Source organism: Osmia lignaria, chromosome 9, assembly GCF_051020975.1.
Source record: "Osmia lignaria lignaria isolate PbOS001 chromosome 9, iyOsmLign1, whole genome shotgun sequence".
Lineage (NCBI taxonomy): Eukaryota > Metazoa > Arthropoda > Insecta > Hymenoptera > Megachilidae > Osmia > Osmia lignaria.
Genome location: NC_135040.1, coordinates 13,642,673 through 13,663,364, shown reverse-complemented (window position 1 = coordinate 13,663,364; position 20,692 = coordinate 13,642,673). Strand labels below are relative to the sequence as shown.

The 20,692-nt window shown below is 37.6% G+C and overlaps 1 protein-coding gene across 2 annotated transcripts; it reads right to left on the bottom strand.

Annotated features, from left to right (window-relative positions):
* Positions 1-137: 137 nt before the first annotated feature.
* On the bottom strand, positions 138-19,577 carry magu (SPARC related modular calcium binding-like protein magu). 2 transcript variants are annotated; one of them, XM_034315561.2, is made up of 19 exons: positions 18,852-19,577; positions 18,018-18,755; positions 17,279-17,943; positions 16,881-17,156; positions 16,643-16,739; positions 16,354-16,514; positions 15,444-15,899; positions 15,141-15,355; positions 14,733-14,870; positions 13,902-14,648; positions 5,754-5,913; positions 5,197-5,568; positions 4,899-5,123; positions 2,724-2,804; positions 1,851-1,931; positions 1,555-1,788; positions 1,296-1,468; positions 1,035-1,200; positions 138-930 (listed from the first exon to the last, which is right to left on the bottom strand). In XM_034315561.2, the coding sequence occupies exons 10-19, from the start codon at positions 13,989-13,991 to the stop codon at positions 842-844; spliced, it is 1,671 nt and encodes a 556-aa protein (XP_034171452.1). In that variant the 5' UTR covers positions 13,992-14,648; positions 14,733-14,870; positions 15,141-15,355; positions 15,444-15,899; positions 16,354-16,514; positions 16,643-16,739; positions 16,881-17,156; positions 17,279-17,943; positions 18,018-18,755; positions 18,852-19,577; the 3' UTR covers positions 138-841. The 2 variants fall into 2 exon arrangements, with proteins under 2 accessions (XP_034171452.1, XP_034171460.1); XM_034315569.2 differs by having other exon boundaries at positions 2,724-2,774.
* Between the last annotated feature and the right edge of the window lie 1,115 nt (positions 19,578-20,692).

Below are 20,692 nucleotides of genomic sequence, written 5' to 3'. Positions count from 1 at the left end.
ATATATATTATTTATATATATATAAATTTTCTACAAAAAGCAACAGTCTCTTGATTTAAGCCTTCTATTTCCGAAATTGTATAATTTATATTTTATGAGTATATTACGTTTTATACAGTCTCTTATTTTTCTGAAACAAAAATGATATTAATTTATTATTTTTACATTAGTACAACACTCTTGATTATTATGGAACAGTAAAGAAATAACATTTTATAAAGGTAATTTTTCCAACCACCTTATGTCAAAACAAAATTTATTTCAATGAACAAACTTCAACTTTACAATTATTTGCGAATCAATAGTGTTATACAATCGATAACTATAAAAGAAATCTTAAGACACGTACAAGCCTAAATTTACTAAATCTAAATTTAATAATTGTAGTACTCGTGCAACCAGAAATGAGATTGATCAGTAAATTCGATAAACTCATTTAGCAATTGTACGTACAATTTCACGTCTGCATTATCATAGCGTCATGAGAAAGCAGTCTCGTGCGTAGCACCTGAATAAAAAAAAACTTCAATATGTACATAATTGTATATGCCCGTAATACTTTGTTACTTTTATTCCTTACAGCTACAATATCGTTGTTACGATCAAAATAAACTATCGTACTATCAAGTTTTGTAAGGCACAGATAAATATGATTTATATTAAAAATAAATGACGCGACAGTGGTATTTATCACCGGCTATAAAAATATGAATAAATTTTCTTTTAACACAGCAACAGGTTTCATTTTTTTTTCAATATTCCTTTTTCTCTTGTTTAATGAATGGTCACTGCAATAATGTATCGATGAAATGACGAACACGCATTTATATCACATATATTCTTAATCATCATCGTTCTTCAAAAATTGATCCAAAGGATTTGGGCCCATTCTCTTCGGCTTAGTGGTTGACGCTTTCTCTGTACTCTCAGCTAAAATAATTATTTATAAATTTATAAATGATTATTTCTAATCGTTCAAGTCGTGCGTGTTTGAAATTCTAGGAAGCGTATACTTTAAGAAAATATATAATCACATGTTGTAGGGCGTTGAGCATTTAGACAACTGAGCCACTCTGTCATACTTATCCTTCTGTCATTGTTGATATCACAGTATCTAGGCAATCTTTTGCCACATCTTTGAAGCTGCCTATTATTTGCTACCATTGTGCGGAAACTTTTCCATTCTTTTCTCTCCAAAACCTGCAAATATAATACATATACATATATTGTTAATAAGAATTTATGTACAATGCAATTAAATATTTATATATTAAAAAAAATATATATCAGCATGCCTTATTCTTGTTTTTATCCAGCATAACAAAATGCCAGGTCGCTATTTGTTCCTCTTTCGAAGCTTGCCACTTGGCTGTCGTCTCGTCAGAATCCGTCCCGGACGCCTTCATTTTTTTCTGCATTAGGTCCATTAAATCTCGTAGAAACAGCTGTTTCTTTTGTTCTGGACAACCTGATGCATCACGAATACATATTTTAAAACATCTGATAGAAAATGATCGATAATAAGAGATATTTTAAGAAATGAAATCTTCATACCTTTCATGGGCCTGCTAGGAGTGGGTACAGGATTGCAATTTGGAGTACGATCTTTCGAGGATGTTCCAGGAATTGGTTTACCAGTGTCTTGATAGACACACCAACAGTAACCTGAATAACATTGCACTCGATGGTATCTGCCATCAGGTGTGCATTCAGGTACATAAAATTTCTCCTGGGAATGTTGCCTCTCGTCCTCCAGTACGGATCTTCTATCCGTTAAACAATCGTTTGCTGCAAATTTTACAGTTACAATAGTTGTAAATAAAAGTATGCTAAATAAAAGTAACACTTGCCATCGCTATCTTCTTTAGTATCCATTGGGTCATCGTTGAACGCTGGTCGCGAATGTACTGGGGCAGGATTGCCTTTCAACACTGTGAAAAATGAAAAACCATCATTCCAACGAAATTTTTCAGAAAAACAGAACAACAATTCTCTCTCCTTTGATTATATGCAAAGAAAATGTTTATAGAAATTTTCTTTCCTCTGTACAGCTTGCACTGCTTTCGCACAGTTTGTTAATACAGCAGTTAATTTGCAAAAAAAAAAAAAATATATATATATATATAGATTTTTATTTACACACACGACAAATAATTTTCAAAAACCGTCACCACCCGACAGACGATAAGTTCTTTCACTCTTTTCTCTTTGTACAAAACACATGCCTAAAGGAATCATAATGAAAAGCGTTTTATGAATGATCAAATATTCCTTTTACTTACAAGGGAAAATCTGAAGCAAGAAAAAAAATTCAAAAAAATCATGAAACTTTGTAAATGTACCTGCTATCAGAATTTTCCCTTATTAGCTCGATTTACACAATTTTCATTTTTCATGAAATCATGTTAATCGATTCGAATGGGTGGTGACGCATAAAAATCAAATTGATGAACGAAAGATCTCTATGTATCGTGATTCATTATAGAAGCACATGGTTTTAGAAAGAAGCATTGCCACGTTGATTCGATCGTTCCACGAAACGTGGACTAATTCTCCAAGAAATATAAAGATCATAGTATGTAATTAAAAATTCCAGAAAATAACAACGTACCCAGTGCTATATCACTAAAGATCCTTAAAGAATCCGTGAATAAATCCGAGTAAGAAAATAAATTTGAAAAACTAACGTGACATTGCTGCTGATTTGCTGAACTAGGACTCACCTTGGTCCGTGGCCCGGGTCCTCTGGGCCTCAGGGACCTCGGGGCGCTCGTCTGCGGGGTTCAGCGACAAGAACAAACGTACTAAATGATAACAATGATGTCACTCAGCCGACCGGCCTTACCTATATGTACAATGTTTTTTTGTCATTCGCGCATCGCAGGTTTTCTAGCAGAGCAGCGAGCGGTGGCGAACATTCAACAAGGATGTGTTCGTTTATTTATCAGGCAGCAGTTCTTTTCTTTCTTTCTGATTTTTTTTTTTTTTTTTTTTTTTTATTTCACCCAAAGTATAACGCAACGTTTATGCTTCTTTATACGAATGCTATAATTCTCTCCTCTTTACCGATAGCGCGATTCATGCGGTCTCTTAGGCGCGTCATGCGAAATACGCGTGAAGAAGGGACGTGCAATTAAGGAACTGATAGAATTAAAGAGCTTTCGCTAATCGACAATCTCGTTTACGGTTAGTTTCACAAAATTCCCAACTCTTTCGATCGTCGAGGGTGCTACATGAGGTACATGCTCCAGTGCCGCAACGAGGGCCTGTAAAATTTATCTTGTTACATTAAAATTTTTAATTTTTTTTGTCATTATTGGATTAATTGGGGAGGCGCAAGTTAGACACTTGCCACAGACGCTTCATATCCTCGTTACGGCATTGACATGCTCCTCGGGGTTAAATTCTCGCTAAACAAAAGAAACATCGATTTTTAATTAGAAGGTGAATAAGTAAAGAAGTTGATTGATTGCCTGAAGCTACGATACGATCCTCGGGTCAGCCGAGCGGAGGCTCGAAGAATGTTGCATCAAACACGATTGACTTAACATGCAATTGACCACAATTCTACGTATCGACCAATCTCTACTCGCACTTCTACTCTGCAACATTTATTTATGCTGATCGTTCTTCAGGATAGTTTGAAATAGCGTAGGCGGGGAGGGGGATTTACAAAGTCGACGAATTGCGAGGGCGGTGGTTCTCGCGGACCATCCGCGAGGTCAATTGCTTCAATTCTACGGTAGCCGGTCACAGTGTGGGCAAACTTCCGGCAGGATTCACGAATGTTAAGCTGGAACCGGCACCGTAAAGAGAGAGAAAGAGGAGCGCGAGACATCCTGTCCGGTTGTAATTTATACCGCGATTTAGACGCCGAGACGACGTTCTTCCGGTATTATCCTCAAACGACCCGCAATAAGCAAGACGTTTTCACAAATTTTTATTTATTGCCGGATCCGTCCACGCGTACGGTCGCTGGTCTAATCTGTTCTACAGTCTCGGAATTCGGAAATAAAATCGAGAAGAATACAGGAATGCGCGAAAGAAAAACATCATAACTCGAGGACCTACGAAGCAAGGGGAAAAAAAAAATATTTATGCAAATACACCGCGGCAGAGTGGAAATAAACTGTAGAATCGCCGCGGGACTCCTTCACGTTTTGCTTCAGATTTTTTTTTTTTTAAACACGTCTGTGTTACATGACCGAAAAGTGGTTCTATAGTTATCGTACGCGGTATTAAAATGTCAAACGATCGTCGAAAATAAGAATGACAAATTAAGAGATTCGAAAAGTATGTCAAAGTGTGGTCTATGTTCGTGCCATCCAGAAGCGATTGAGAGGCACCCTTCACCCAAGAAACGAGAAAAGCAAAGTGCACAGTAATTTCTTCGTAGCCAATTGTTACTCGGATATACAAGATTAGCGCGTGTTAAGCGGCGTTAAATAAGAGCGTTAATCTCGATTTACGATCGCCATTAAGTTGTACTTGTGAATTTACAATATTCGTTGAATATTCTATTTAACCCTAGGACGTTCGAGTCACCTTTCACCTGGCTTAGCCGTCCAAAAGTTAAAACACTATAAACTTAATCGTTATGTAGAATTCGCGACAATTTAAAAATAAATATGGATCGTACATCGAGCTTAACAAAATGGTATTCAATTTCTGCGCGAAAACGATCTTGGATCCTCTCTTTCGTCTTTCCTCGAATAATTATTATAAAGAAGAGACTGCACGGTAGGATTTGAAATTACATTTGCCAAAGAAATTTTGGCAAAATTTCCGAGACGAGAAAAATGATGAAAAGATCGCCGATCGCGCAGTGGTCGTCCAAGAGGACCAACAAGTTTCTCCCTTATCGTTTGAAAAGCACGTGCACCACGTGTTAAACTTACGAGTGAAGTCGTTCGCAAGGCAGGCACCCCATTCTTGCCTGGAGAGTTTCAAATCTCGATTTAGGTCGCACGTGCGGGCGAACGTGCGAGCACATTTCTTCGGCCTTACCGCCTTCTTCGCTAGTCTCCTAAGCTCTTTGTACTCTGCCCTATCCAGATAGCCATCACCGTTTTTGTCAAGCGTCACGAATTTCCACGACAGCACGCGTTCCACGTTTTTGTCACCTGTTGGAAAAATCGATCCGTCAAACAATGATTTTAACGTTAAGTTTCCAATCCCTTTTCCCTAAATTCTCACCATCGGCAGAAATGTTAGTCCGTCTGTATTCTATTTTGAAGTTCTCGATCAGGTTCCCGTTGAACTTTGATTTCTCAGCTCGATCGCATGTATTCCTATGCTTGCTGCTGTACTGCCTTCGCTGTTTCCAGTTCGGCGAGCGCCTTCTTTGGCCGCTCCTGGTGGAAGCAGCAGATCTGGGACCAGGTTTCAAACATCTTGGTCTTTGGTGTCTTACCGAGGTGTCGGGCAACGGTCTGCCCTGCGGCGTCACGCACCAACAGTACCCGGTTTCCTCGTGACACTGGACCGGTGCGTAAGTGCCATCCGGACGACAGACTGGTCGTGCACCCGGCCTGGCGGTCAGTCTTGCGGAGAAGCACGCTGGTGTCTCTGGATGGACAGGTTGAATCGCATCGTTTCTCGTTAGACGTTATTTTACATTTACAGAAGAAGATGTGAATTTTTCAAGATACACTGATTTCAACGCTTGATTCGAATACTCGGTAACACGTGCAATTATAAGATATACAGTAGTAATTACTAACATCGTATGCGAGGAGAATGCATCATCCTACCTGGACAAGGGCCAGTGTGTTTGATAAGAATAGACATGCCTTGACACTGCTTCGAAATGACCTGACACTGACTCGAATACGTAACACCGTCGCTCCCACATACCGGTGTACTTGCACCGTCGCTCATCGTGCATTCGGCTATCCTTTTCCTGCACTCCTCCTAAAACACACAACATAAGTATGCATAGAATTACAAAAGCAATTACATTTTTATACATCAAACGGTGAATTTTAATAGGGCCTGCCCTGAGATTTCGGGGGTCCGTGGGGAGCTTTGAAAAAGAACCCCTTCGAATAAAAAGAAGTAGCTGAAATAAAATTTATAAAATTAACATTGAAGCTTGTATAACTAATTTAGATTAATATTTAAGTAAACAGTCTTATGGGTGCCCTAGGCGGCCGGCCCTAAATTTTAATATACGGACAAATGTTACTTTTGTCAATGAAATCTTCTTAGACTTTCTACGCTTCGCAATACACTATTTGATATACAATCTTGATCTGATTAAGATAATGAAATGAAATCAATGAATGATTCATAGGGTAATTTCTTTTACAAGATATATTGCCCATTTCCGATGACTAACATTCATGAATCATTTTTCAAACTATCTTTCGCGTAACAAATGTGTTCGCATAACTGTGTCTCCATTTCACAGGGACACGATGGAAGGATACAAAGAAAGAATAAAAATTAAAACGTTTCGTTGTATGACTAATTCTTTCACGATTTTCCTTGAATCCATCGACATCGTTTGGTGTTCCAAGAAGATTGCTAACGCATTATGCTATCTTACGCACATCCGTGAAATGAATTTTCTCTTACGGCCATAATTGGTGACCAGAAACGACTCGTACACACTTTTGTCTGAAGATATAAAAAGAAAAAAAAAGAACGATGAATGTACAAATGTTAAAGATTAATAATTGTACAATATGTTGGATGGAAAGATTAAGATGAAAATTAATCAATCGAAAGCTACTTTACTCTATAAATGATTCATTCGGAATAGCATGGAACAGAAGCGTCTTTAAGCAGCAGTAGGCGCCTCTGTCAAGGAACGAAGGCGCCTCAAATCCATCAGAAGAGGCGCCTGTATCGTTACGTCATGCATTTGCATTGCACGGAATGTGAAAACCGATTTACAATCTTAAACGCACCACCGTGTCGGTAATTACCCTTGTTGAAATGATTTAATGTATCGCCGAGATATGCTAAGCTAATTATCGGTCATGAAATATCGCTATCTTCTCGATGCGATCACTGTTTTGCTCTTTCTACGCGCTATGCGCTGTTTACATTAAGAAGATTAATTGTTTTTCATTTAATTAGTTGTCTTCCGCGTGTTTCAAGTCAGACACACCAGATGCGTCAGGTAAAGTATAACGACAGAAAAATTCACACTGTCAAATTGCTTCCAGAAAAATAATGCAAAACGCTTCGTTCCTGAAGTTTCAACCTGTTCCCATCTAATTTACTTACTAACATATGCTAATGAACCATTTCTTTTGACCGTGCATCGTTGTCGATCGTAAAACGTTTCACCACGATTTACGAAGTAATTAATCGTCAACAAAAATCACGCTTAATTGTTCCAAACAGTTCGATCACCCTTGCATCGGTGTGCCTCGCGTACGCGGGTATGCAAGACGTAAAAAAAAAAAGAAAATTGATAACATGATTTGATGCGGGGCGAAACGGGTTTTTCGGCGCGTAATCGCGCGAGCCGAGTCATTTCCTTCTGGCAGAGAATAAATTTCAAGCACAGCCTGCTTCGAGCCTTGTCCAGCCAACTGGAGAACTTGTACCAGCTCGATTTCTTCGATGTCGAGGAGAAAATATTACCTTCGTCCGTCTTTTCATACTTCAGATAATAATTACTAAAAAATAAAAAATAAAGAGCCATCAGATGTGTGTACAATGCGGATTGATTAATTTGAATTTAGAATGAATGCAAAGATACGTAAAGAAATTATAAGAATCGTATGTATTAAAATTCTTCTTCTGTTTCGAATTTTTTAGCTTTCAACAGCTAGTTTAAATAACGTGGCTACTCGAAGCTCGAAAGATTAATGGTCCTTTGTATTACGAAAGAAAATTCGTAGAACGAGGAAACGTGTTAAGTGATTCGCTTGTACCATGAATGGAAAATGTGCGAATCGTCCAAGTCCTCGCGAATTATACGTGTTAGCAAATGATCTTTTGCTATTCCAACGGTGTTCCTAACCGAGTGGAAGCGATAATCGGCTTCGAATATTTAAACAACCGGGAGAGCTCGCGCTTCTACGTTACGTCAGTTGCGTGCACAAAAATTCAGGTAACTGAATAAGAATTCACAATTAACACCATTACTTGTCGCCATTGAAGATGAGAAACTTTCTTCGACGCATCTTTCATTAACAAAAGCTTTACATGGTAATTCTCGTTAAACTTTAAGCTTGAAATTGGTATACCATGAGTGCCATTTAGTGACACTTTTATGTCATCAAATCTTGTCAGGCTCGAGTAGTAACCTGATATTAAGGAGCGCTAAGACCTTATTAATCTTACATAATTTCTAGTAGGAAACACGTAACTCGGAATCCAAGAATTTTTCTTTAAATTTGAATTCTATATTATGGTTAAAGACACGTTACGAGTATGTGTACGTGTGTCTAATGACGGGGTTCCAAAGAAGGTGTCGTTTCGACGACCAGAGAAACACAGTGATTTGTCCGTGTCTCTGATTACAACCTCGCTTGTAGAGGTGCTTGAAAATAGTGATTAAACGAGTGGCCACTTACAAACCACCTCTGTATCGCTCATTATTCTTTATGGCACTGTATTTTAAGCTTTGATCAAGTTTCAACAATACGCCATTGAAAGGCTCATCTCTTACAGCTTATTCTAGCACTTTGCATAATCATAAATAAGTAGCTTCTCAAGAACCTGAAAATGAAACGAGATTAGAGAGCTGTTCGAATGATTAGACTCAAAGAGAACAGAGATATTCATAAGAAAAAAAGAAAAAGAAAAAAAAGATTATACAAATCTCCATGCACAAGCTTCAAAGTCGTAAAACAATAAAAGAAGATGTAATTAAGAGTGACGAGAAGCGACCCTGAGCGACCAATTAATTTCAAGCAGACCACAGTGTCATTCCGTTTCACGCGGCTAATTAGAATTCGTAGAAAGAGAGTGAGCCGCGTGTGCCATGTACACGACGACACGTAAATGTAAATTTCTGCAAACGAGCCACGACCACCGCGATTACCTGTTGCACCTGTTATCGATCACCTATATGTACGTTCCCGGTACACTTATGGTTTCATATACGTTTCAAGTTTCGATGCAATCACGTGGACAACGTGATTCGCGTAAATTCAAATCGACCCTGTTCCAAGCCGGTTTATCGTTGAGAAAATGAAAGAAATAAAAAAATAATAATTCTAAGAACATTCATCATGCTCGTTTTGACCGTTTCTATTAATATCAGATCACTGCGGTTACAGCGGTTGAATTATGCAAAGCTTTCAAATACGTAAGTAAAAAGGAAAGTTGATTGATACGAACACGATAGATTTCTTCTTCGATGGTTTTGAAAATGAATTAGAATTTTTTTTCTTTTTGAATCTGTTCACAATATTAATCCTTTCCTAATTCAACACTAAACTAAATAAAAAAAAAAAAAAAAAAGACTCGTCGTTTCGAATCGTTATAAATGATTATTAATTAGCGAAACTTGTCAGTCGAATTACCAGTAAACGAGCTATTCCTGTTAACGGAACGAGTGTTAATTACCGAGTCATATCTTGACGGCGCCGTCGTCATTGACACGCGCGCCAATTATTATCGGAGCACATTTTCCGCGGTAGTTACTATTAATTGTAGGCTCGAAGCAACCGTCACGAACCATAATGACCGCTACCGGCAACTGGAACGTGAAAAAAGAAAAAAAAAAAAAATAGATTGGTGGTACACAGTGGGAGATGTAGAAAAATATGTATGTTCTCTTAGGCAAAAAGGAACAAGATGAAAAGGAAAAAAAAAAAATAAATAAAAAGGAAGCGTATCAGTAGGTTGGCGCCATACGGCAATACTTGCCCCGCAGTTGACACCAACAGAATTGATTATAGAGTAGAGACAGTGGATTGATTTGAGCTGAGATAAAAACTTAATATTACCTAGCGATCAACGATCAAGGTCCTGGCCAGCCTCCGGTACCAGATTGAATATGAAATTGTATAATTTTCCTTATTGAATATTTCTGACGATATTGTCGTTTCATCTCATTCAGAAGGATCTATCGTCTCTGTATTTTTCGTGCCTCATAATCGATATCGAATACAATTGATAAAGATCAATTTTGTATAATTAATATTCATGATGTAGTAGCTTCAACTGGATCCCAAATGATCCATTTTCATCCAGGATCATTTTTCAATGATCAAACATTCAGGAACAGCATTCCATATCAAATAACTATTGTGTTATTGCGATTCTAAATGTACGATCAATTTAATTGCTTCTCGTTTACCGTCACGTTAATTGCTACTCGTAGGATCGGCATCTATGCGGCTGAGGTAGCTAAACGAACCGCTACGTGGTTTTTATTCAGAACTCGCTGAAAATTTCATCGATAATGATACGGGGATAGAGTGAAGCGAGAGGAAGCGAAAAGCTGGCAGGCTACGGTGAAATATATCACTTTTGTGTAACGCTGAGACAGTTGTGCAACCGTGACAGAGAGGCTGCTATTAACGTGAATAGCTTCGGAGAATCGAGGTACACGTGCACCTAATTCTCCATTCGCAAGGACGAGTAATTGTATCATGAGCTGTTAGGTTTTGGATTTATGTCGTTAACCCATCCACGCCGGATGTAAGGTCATTCTGACCCAACCGCAGAGTAAATGATTTATATCTGAAGATGCGCATCCCGGATTTAATCATATGCCTCTTGATAAAAATTGCATATCTTCTAACTTTTCAAGATTCCTTTTCGCAAACGTTAATCGCTTCTAATGGATCTTCAATCCTTTCTAATCGAACAATAATGAAGAAGCTTCCACGGTGGATGCAAAAGGCAGACCAAGACACAAAAGGTAAAAAGAGGACTATCTGCTAACACCTGAGCATTCGGGGTAAGCTCTGCGTGTCGCAATGCACACGAGAAGCTGCACACGTGTGTTCATCACGAGTAGCAAGAACAGGAGAAAGAGAAGAGGACCTCGTAAGATATTGGCTCTCCCCAAACAGGTTTCTTAGACACATTCTTTCTGGGCTTGATACTCGCCATTGGTGCAGCCAGCTTTTTATTAATTATTACCCATCTCCAAAGGATTGAGACACTAAAGTTACCACCATTGTCTATTTTAACTCTTCAGTATAGTTTCAATTAAATTTACCTGAAATGCAAATCAATAAACATAAGTGGATGCAATTGAATCACACTGTTAATATTCAAATAATGCTAATATCCTTGGGTATAGTATTACTACAATTTAATGATATCGTTAAGAGAAAGGGAGAGACTAGTGTTTCTAATGTTACAAGCGATCCTGGCTATCGTTGGGATGCTTGAAATCATTGCCTATTAGATTCTCAATATTATTAAGGCTATTTAACATACTAAATGATTATACTTGCTAATCAGACTATTGTATATTAATGTCTCTGATGTTTCTGTTTGGTTTAATGTATCAAATGTTTGTAGCGTTTCCGGTATTTCAATTGCTTTTTTAATTGGAACTAATTAATATCGTTTATTACTATTTTCCATCAACTGTAGCAGCCTAAAAGAATTCATTTCATATTATTAAAATTGCAATTACAAAATCATTTAAAAGAAAAAGAAGAAGAGAGAACAACTGTTGGGATTAGCATAAAAAATTCGGCAAGACCAGATGGAAAGTTCCCTGTCTGACATTCGAAATTTTAATCAGAAATATATATACATATATGTATTAACGACGAAGATGAAGGAATGCAGGATAGAAAAATGAACACTGGCCAGAATGGAATTCCCGAATGAATGCCATTTCATTGTGTACAGACGAAATTTCAATTTGCATACCGAGCGACCTTTGCTGATTAATGACACGGTCGAATTGGATTTTGAAGGCCGATCAAAAGACGAAATGCGTTTAGAGAGAATAAAAAGAAGTGGGATGAGTTATTTATCGGCGCCAGCACCGTGATGAGAGCGTGTAAAGTCGAAATGGAGAGGTGAAAAAGAAAGAAAAGAAAAGAAAAAAAAAGAGACTGTCCGGATGCCGAGTGTGCCCACGTACGAATTCCATACGGTGGCGGATCTATGCCTACGTAAGTGGTCCCGAGATGTTGAGTATGGAAAAAAAAAGTTTGACACATTCCACAGGTGTGCTTTCTTCGAGGGGTATAAACACTTGCGTAGCGGTAAAAAATCCATACCATATGCGGTCACGTTATGGGATTTATTAGACTAAGAGTATTTGGAACGTCTGAGATGATTTGATGACACAAAAGTACCCTTCTACTTGCTCTATTTCTCAAAAGCATCAAAACTCTTCCTCAAAGTATTCGTTATTTCTTTAGCAATTCAAACGAAAGCAACCTTTCCTCGTCCTTCTGGGAGCCTATTAAAAATAGAATATCAAATGAAAATTAACATCAAAAAACAGGAAAGATTTGCAAGTAATTGTTATTCAAGATGGGTGAAAATTCTGCTATCGTGAAACCTCGCTCTCCCTACGTTGTAGGGAACTAGTTTACAAACAATACCGGAGGAAAGAACAACGTAGCTAGACACTCGTACGCTTTTATCGTAATTAATTCGATAACGAACCACCGAGAGCTGCATAAATAAGTAAGATTTTCTCTTTAGCGGCTGCTCCATGTTCGATTGCACCGTATCTCTGCGGTGAAATTGATTACACCCTTTCTCTTTCAAGGAAATATTGAATTTCTATCAAGTCTCAGGAAATAAGGAAGACCCTTGAAAATAAAGAAAAGAAAATGTTAAATCAGATTCAAACCAAAAGCACTTTAGAAACAAATGGGGAAGAAAATTATTATTGAAATATGATATAAAATGATGGAAAATGAAGAAGGTATGGAGTGTCGCGGAAGAATCGTTGTTTGGAAATGTTCTTAGAATACGAGCGAGGAATGCAATAAAATTTCGTAACAAGAAATCAAAATTATCTTGTACAAGTGTGAAAGCAGTGAGTTATCGGGTGCTCCACATAATTAAGTTAGCAACGAGCATGGTACACTGAAGCTTCTCGATTAATCATTAGCAATAAGAGAAAGAGAGAAATAGTGTGATACAGAGAGAAAGATATATCATCTATTTATAATTGTATTAAAGAAAAAAAAAAAAAAAAAGGAAGAAGAAACTGCACTGTCGGATCTTTAATCGAGCATCGTATTTACCTTTCTTCTTTGCCTTTTGCAAACAAAAGGGTATTTGTATCGAACGGCGGGACACATAAAAGGCCGAGGCTCGTAGTGCTAATAATTTTTTCTGTCAAGCAACCAGCGTAGAAAAACGTACCTTCAGTGTTGGTAGAAACACTGTTTCTCCTCGTACTTATCGTGCTGGCGAACTGTGTCTAATTAATAAACCACCAACCGCGTCCTATGAACACCTTCTAACTACACAACGAACAGTTTAACTGGCTAATACCTCTGGTAAACAGTTGCACTCCTGTATTAACACTGGTAAGATAAATGATCATATTACATGTATTCTCATGAATGTTTCTGAATTTAGCCCTTTTTCAGATTATAAGGACTGCAGTGGTAATCTGAAATTTTGCATGCTTTAATGTAAGATTACCTATGTTATCTTTCATTATTTGATTAAGTTTTTAAATATTGTAAGGCAAATTAATTTGCACTTGTCAGTTTGATAAAATTTAAACGCAGAATAATTCTAATTATTCCAATTATAAAAATAAAATGTGCAAAATGTGCAGATAAACAGAGAAAATCAAAACAATTTCAACCCTTTGAAGACAATAAACCCATATGCGTCTTGCTTTAACATTCTGATTTCTCCAAATGCGGATGACACACCTGAACAATCCAGTTTGCCGATGAAGGATCAATGGGCATGATCCTACCAGATCATGAATTACCTACATCTGTGATCCTCTGAAATTATACGGATATCCGATCACTCACCTTGGCCGTAGTGATGGTGTTCGCAGTGGCATCGAGGTGGACGAAGACGTAGAGGAGGATAGCAGTGCGTATCATCGGGATCATCATCATCGTGTCCTCGGCTGGTGGTACGTCCTCGAGGGTCGAAGGACCGAAGCCACGCACGTACACGCACGCCACTCACACGCACTCACTATTTCTGGCACATGGCATCCTTCTTTTCATGATCCTTTCTCTGCACGCTTCCTCCTTCTTCCTCTACCGATTCGTCAACTCTGTTTTGCCACTTTTTGTGTACCGGCTCGTTTCACCGTGAGCCTTGATTCTCGATTACGAACCACGACGAGGGTAGTTGCGTGGAAACGAAGACCTCGACGATAAAGGACGCAAATGTATGTCCAACCGTGGCAACTGCCGCCGAGCAACTGGCACTTGCTCGCCTGCTGGAGCAGCCTGTCTCGGCTCGGCGGCAGACTCCCCGTTGCACTCTACGCTACTCTTCTTCGCTATCAGGAAATTTCGATGGTTTGAAATCCGACGAAAACCGTGCTCCATCAATTTATCGCTTGTGATTCGGTCACATTTAAATCTGACTATGAACTTAATCTCATTTTGCATCGTGTCTGGGAGTAACAATTGAAACGTGGTTTATATCCATGCTGTTAGGTACGAGTCACTATTGAACTATAATTAATTTTCACTCCCAATCTAATATTTTCTTTTGAAGATTAAGATCCTCCCTCGTCCAGGTTACAGAGACATGCATACCTAAAAATTTTGAATGTTAGTATATTACAAAGAAATGGAGTATTATGAAAAAGGGTAAAGAAAAATAGCACTCCAGGTACGTACGAGTGTTTTTAAAGTGCATAAAAATACTTTACAATGAAAGAAGGTGTGTCTGGAACATTATCATTTAATTTCTTTGTATTTGTTTTACGTGATCTTTTCGTTTGGTTCCTCTGAACGAGATAACGGAAGTATCGTCTTCTGTTGTAGGAACACACGGTGAGAAACATTTGTTCACAAATAGTACTGTTTTGAATAAACAAACTATGAAGTAAGTTTATTGCTGGTTAAACAGTTTAATGATGATAAAATAAATATTGAATAAATTACATTGTTATGAAATGATGCTTTTTAATTTAGAATTCTTTAGCAAAGTAATCCTTCAATTATTTTGTTAACGAGGTACAAAGTTATGAGCATACATTTGCATAGTTTTTTAGTCGAAGCGTTTACATAGTATTTTATACTTACACTCTTATTTGAAAAATGAGTAATATATTTCTTGCTATCTTGCCTCCTTATCGCGTCATAATCCTAATGGCAAGTTTTTGTGCTGCTGTATGATCTCAATGATGTTCTACCATTCTGCAAAGGTAATAAATGAAAACAGTCATGTTTCCTGATTTTAGGTGGCATTAGTTACAGAAAAATTCAATCTGAAAATTAATGACTACTCCAGATAGAATCTAAAAGAAAATAAAATAAAATTAATGATATATGATTAATGCAAATACATAACTGGGAATTTCAGACTTGTACATTAATGAAACTTACTGTCAACACAGTAATCAAAGTACTAATTAATGCAGCAATGACTTTCTGTTTTATGAAAGCAATTACTATAACACGATACATATACAATGAAAGGTATTTGAGTTTTAATCGAACCGAATAAAGCGATTTCGACGGAGATTTCGCTTTCTTCCTTGTGGGATACAGAGTTTCTAGGTAGTTCCGTGCGATCGAAGATTCATGAGTCATCGAGAATTCGAAACCGATTCAGAACTGGTTGTTTGGTCGATGGAATGTAGCTTTTAACAGCGAGCAGTCGAGCGCTGGCCGACAGAAGGGTGCGAGAGGGTGCAGGCTGATCGTATGCGTTTAGGAGCGGACGTACACCTGTGCTGGGTCCACGTTCCTCATTAAATTTCAATCGGTACCCTGATTTATTTCCTCGATACCTGTAGTTCGCGCTTCCATAGCATTCGGGTCGAACTGTCCTTCTGGAACCTGGCAAAAAATGGTTTGGAATCAGAAAGCAATGTCGTCGCATCTTGCGACTAGAATAACTTAAAATTCTTCCAATTTGTTTTATTATTAATTTTATAAATTCTAAGTTGAGCGCTTTTCAGTTTATTGAATACGGTAATCACTTCTTTGGTAACGAGAATAATACTTGTTCAATGAGTCACACTTCAAATTAAAGCTCTCAACGAACCAAGAAATCATTCATTAACAAGGTAAGTGGTAGTAGAAGCTAAAACTTTGCGATAGAAAACACTTTGACAGTCAAGTGTTTTATGGAACCACTTAAACTAATTTCAATCTAATGAAAGGGAGCTCAGAAACAAAATACGATCTTAATCTTCAAAAGCTATCATCAAAGAAAATGATATTAGATTGGGAGTGAAAATTAATTATAGTTCATTAAAACGCGTTAAATTCTTGGAATAGTGACTCGTACCTAATAGCATGGAAATAAACCACGTTTCAATTTGTACTCCCAGACATGATGCAAAATGAGATTAAGTTCACAGTCAGATTTAAAAGTGACCGAACCACGGACTCGTTACATCAATAATTCCAAACGTTGTCGCGTGCAAGCAGTATCTGTCTTCGGGACACCTGTTCAGGACAAGCAAATACAATGTTGTTTAATCGTCCAGAACGATCGAACTCTTCGATTGAACTTGTTCCACTGGTAGCCGTTGCGATCGAGATAATAACTTGCTATTGCTTGGCTACCTACATACCCATGGCTGTAATTCCTTCCTGGGGTTTCCTGTTAAACGCCTCTAACAGTTTCATATCATCATCGATATTGATACAACGATATGTTATTAGCCATACCTGTAGGAAAAATGTATTCAAAAGTTATCGTGCATAATGATGGAAAAGAAATTGTAAATTTCAATAATTAGAAGAAGTAATTTAAATGCAATCATTAAATGTTTCATTCATCGGAAAATGTGAATACTGATTGCCAAGTACCATACTTCCTCGTAAACGACTGAACCAAAAAGTGGGAAAAAAGAGGATAACCAGTTGCTCGGTGAAGAAGTTTGAAGGCAGTTTGCCGGCACTCGAATGCACTCGGTCCAGCGGAGAAAGTGGCGACAATCGTGAGTGCAATTATATTGTGCTTTGTCTCGCGAAGCGACAAAAGTATTTCTCAGTATTTATAATCTGCTTCTGAAATATTGCTCTTCTGATTGTTTATGTAAATCATTCCTGGTATTACACACTGACGATTGATTTCTGTTTTACCTATAAATAAACGGTGGTTTAAACAGAATGAGTTATAAGGTGTGAGAAAAATCTCGGTATATTTGAAGAAGCCAATGTAGAATACTAAAGTTTTGGCTATTTCAATATAAGCGTCGAAGTACCTCCTTTTTATATTTTTCTTGTGTTATGGGTTAACGATAAATTTCCTTAATCCATTTCAAAGTTGCAAAAATCTAAGATATATCCTTTCGGTAACAACCGATATTTTTTTAAACATGAATCATCGAGGCATATGATAAAGTAAGATAAAGTTCTAACTTCTATGAAACGTGTGTCAAAGTGTTAAAATTAGCCCGTATCCGTTTCTGAATCAGCCTGTATAACCAGCCCCTCAAGATCGAGCTTAAACTTCAGCCTTTGATGTTCATGGAATTTAACGATATCCGAGCTGAGAAACATTCGATTCGCGCAAAAGATTCGCCGCGCTGGTTTACGGTCCCTGAACAATTTCAGATTTTACTTTCCACGATGGAATTTCCAAGTGCGATCGCGAATTCTGAAATCGGCCAGTGATTGCGTCCCTGTTCTTCGTGTGCACGAAGGGACTTAACAGGCTGCTCGGACAGCAACTCACTCGTCGTCCACTCCGGCACACCTGTTCACTCAGGTATGCGATCTTCTCTCTCTCTTCGACTCCTTTACTCTCCTCCATCGTCTCATTGCCTTGCCTTTTGTCTCTTTCTCGCTTCTCGTCGCGACGCACCGACGGTGGTTTACCGTTGTCTCGCTGATCCTCGACTCTGGTTCCGCTCGCCGCCGTGTAAACCTGGCAAACGCAAACCACCCTACAATTTTCTGCTCTGTAATGATCCTGCTCGTTCGCCAGATAAACGTACATACCTCTTCGATGCTCCATTAATTAATTTCTCATTAACACGTTCCATCGGTGACTATTTTTAAGCAAGCTGATAAGAATACATACTACTTCTTCAAGGATCGCTGTAATTTTCTTTGATCAATCATTTGTTTAATGCAATGATTGATGATAAGATTATTCATTGCTTTGTAGTATAATTATAACTCTTTGAATCTGTGTATCTATTGAAAACTATTGATACTAGAATTTTTAGTAGAAGTCTGAAGAGTTGGTAAATGGAAAATCTCGCGTAAAAAAGGTGCAAAGAGTATCTATAGTTGGATCGTGTTCTTCTATTGTGCATTTTATGGGCGTATCGTTCAGATTCATCCTTTTTCCCCGTGGCTTCCCCGTTCACGGAGCTTACGGTGCCTTCAACTTTCCATTTATTACCGTGAAGAAGGCCACGGACTGGCTGTAGTCCTGACAGTTTCAGATTGTTTCGGACCGATTGGAACAAGTGGTCGGTTCAGTCTATGGGGGGTTCACCCAGGCTAAGCGGCTCTCGACCTGCTCGAGCAGAAGAACCAGACAATAGGACGCCAAAATCCCAACCACTGTTGTGTGCATTCATCTTTTTCAGTCACTGCTGTCTCTCGTTTGTTGTGGCGGTTCGGATGTTGCTGAAGATTACGTTGAAAAAATCATTCGTTGACTTTCCATTGATTCCTTTCTTCTTTGTAAACGTCTATTGTTTATGCACTCTTCAAACTTCCCTTCTTCTGTTCTTTGCAAAGAAAGAAAATGGTAACAGCTTTTATTAAATAGAAGTTTCTATGGAAATGAAGTAATAGAAAACAAAGAAACAATTTGGGTACCATTGGTTGTAGACTTAAAACTGGACCCCCTTTCCAATGTTCTCGTAAAGAAAGGATTATACTGTTAGGGAAAGCGTGATGTGTCTATTAGACCGGATGATGTAAGTATCGAAGTTGATCTAATAGACGGGTTAATATGGGCTAGCGTGCTGTTGGCTATAGAACGCTTCCACTATGCAAATGTAATATCGTCGTTGAAGCGCTTCTCGTTCAATTCGCCGGAGGTATAAAGAAGTAAAACAGACGGTTGCCTGCAAGCGATCATGTTACTTCAACGTGTTTCAAGGGCATGATGTTAGATCTTTTGGCTATCCCATGAACGAAGACTTCTTTAGGAATTTAATTTAAGAAATTTCCTGTTCTCTTTATTGCTCATTAAATGCTCTGAAATATTATAAATATAAAAATATAATAGATTCTTCTTGCTTTCATGTAAATATAAATTCTTATGATATTATAATATAGTGTAATGGAATATGATTATTATAAAAATATGTATAGATAGAAAAATAATACTGCATTAAACGTGAAATATTCCTCTATCCCTGATACTTCTAGTAGTGATCCTTAATTAACAACTATGTACAATATTATCTAATGAATTAAATAATCCAGTCCTCTCTGTAATGAATCAAGCAAATCAAATTTAAAATGCTTATTTGAATCACTATTTATAAACATAAAATTGGTGTTTCTTGGATCATTATGATCTCAAATATAGATTCAATTCTCGCTAGGTTCATGGAGAATCTGTTTCAAGATCCTCGTTCCATCTTGCAGCCTACAATATCTATAGGATGGACACTTCTCAGTGGCCCCTTCGTTTGAGTACTTTTGTAATAGAATTGTCTTGCCCTCTTCGTCCTTTATGTTCCAAATGTTCCTGAAGTATATTGAATAGGTGCTAATATCATTCATCGCCGTGGACGACCATGCGCACACGTACACCTGCAGACATTTCACAGAAAATCTTTCCTGTAATTCCTTGAAAGTCTCCTCTGGTTCTTTACTTTTACTTACGCTGTTCTTCAGAATTCGTGAACAAGAATTCATCGTGTCGAGGATCAACGAACACATTCTGGAAATGTGCACATCTTGGGATACGTCGTTCTTTTGGTAATCGTTCGCATAAGCGTCGAAGTCGTCGATCAGGAGGACAGAAGGTAAAGTGACGAATGTGTGCAATTCCACAAGTCGTTCGATGAGAGCCTCATAGTTCTCTAGGTACCTGAAAAATTGATTTTTCCTTATTATTTTAAACAAATAAATCATTTCATCTATAGCAACGTAATGATTTCAGTCTTAAAATATCAGTGATTCTTCAATCTACCTACCCAGATGAATATTTATAAGATAAAATATTTCATTTTAATGCATACTTCAAAAAAAAAATGTTTTCCAACTGTGTTTTTCTGTGTTTTCTACTAAACCCGCCTTTACGTTAACTAAATCGTGACTATCGGAGAAAGAATTTGAAGAATTTCACTGAAATACTACGATCACGAAGTGTAAGCACCACAAAACATCTTCGGAATTTATGAAAAAAAAAAAAAAAAAAAAATGTTCAGTATCAGGAAAGAACAGTGGCTTAGAGGAAACAAACATACGAATTTTGTAAATAATAGATCTAAACGATCGTAACTAATGTGAAATAATGTTACATCGATTACTCCCGTGAAAATATTTATCATATTTAAAATATTAATTTCCTTCATTTCTTATTTTATTCCAATTTCTCTATAAAACTAGTAAAAGTAAGGTAAATCCAAAGGCAATTAATTGGTTGAAAAGGTAAACTTTCCTCTTTTACCAGAGGCCATGTTCAAATGAATCCTCCGCAC

Excerpts from the sequence above, each read along its gene's own strand:
- magu (XM_034315561.2), bottom strand. The coding sequence starts at position 13,991 with ATGATGATGATCCCGATGATACGCACTGCTATCCTCCTCTACGTCTTC. Across the intron at positions 5,569-5,753 it reads ACACACTGGCCCTTGTCCAG|AGACACCAGCGTGCTTCTCC; the intron begins GTAGGATGATGC and ends CTGTCCATCCAG. Across the intron at positions 2,805-4,898 it reads CCTTGCGAACGACTTCACTC|TACGTTTGTTCTTGTCGCTG; the intron begins GTAAGTTTAACA and ends GTTATCATTTAG.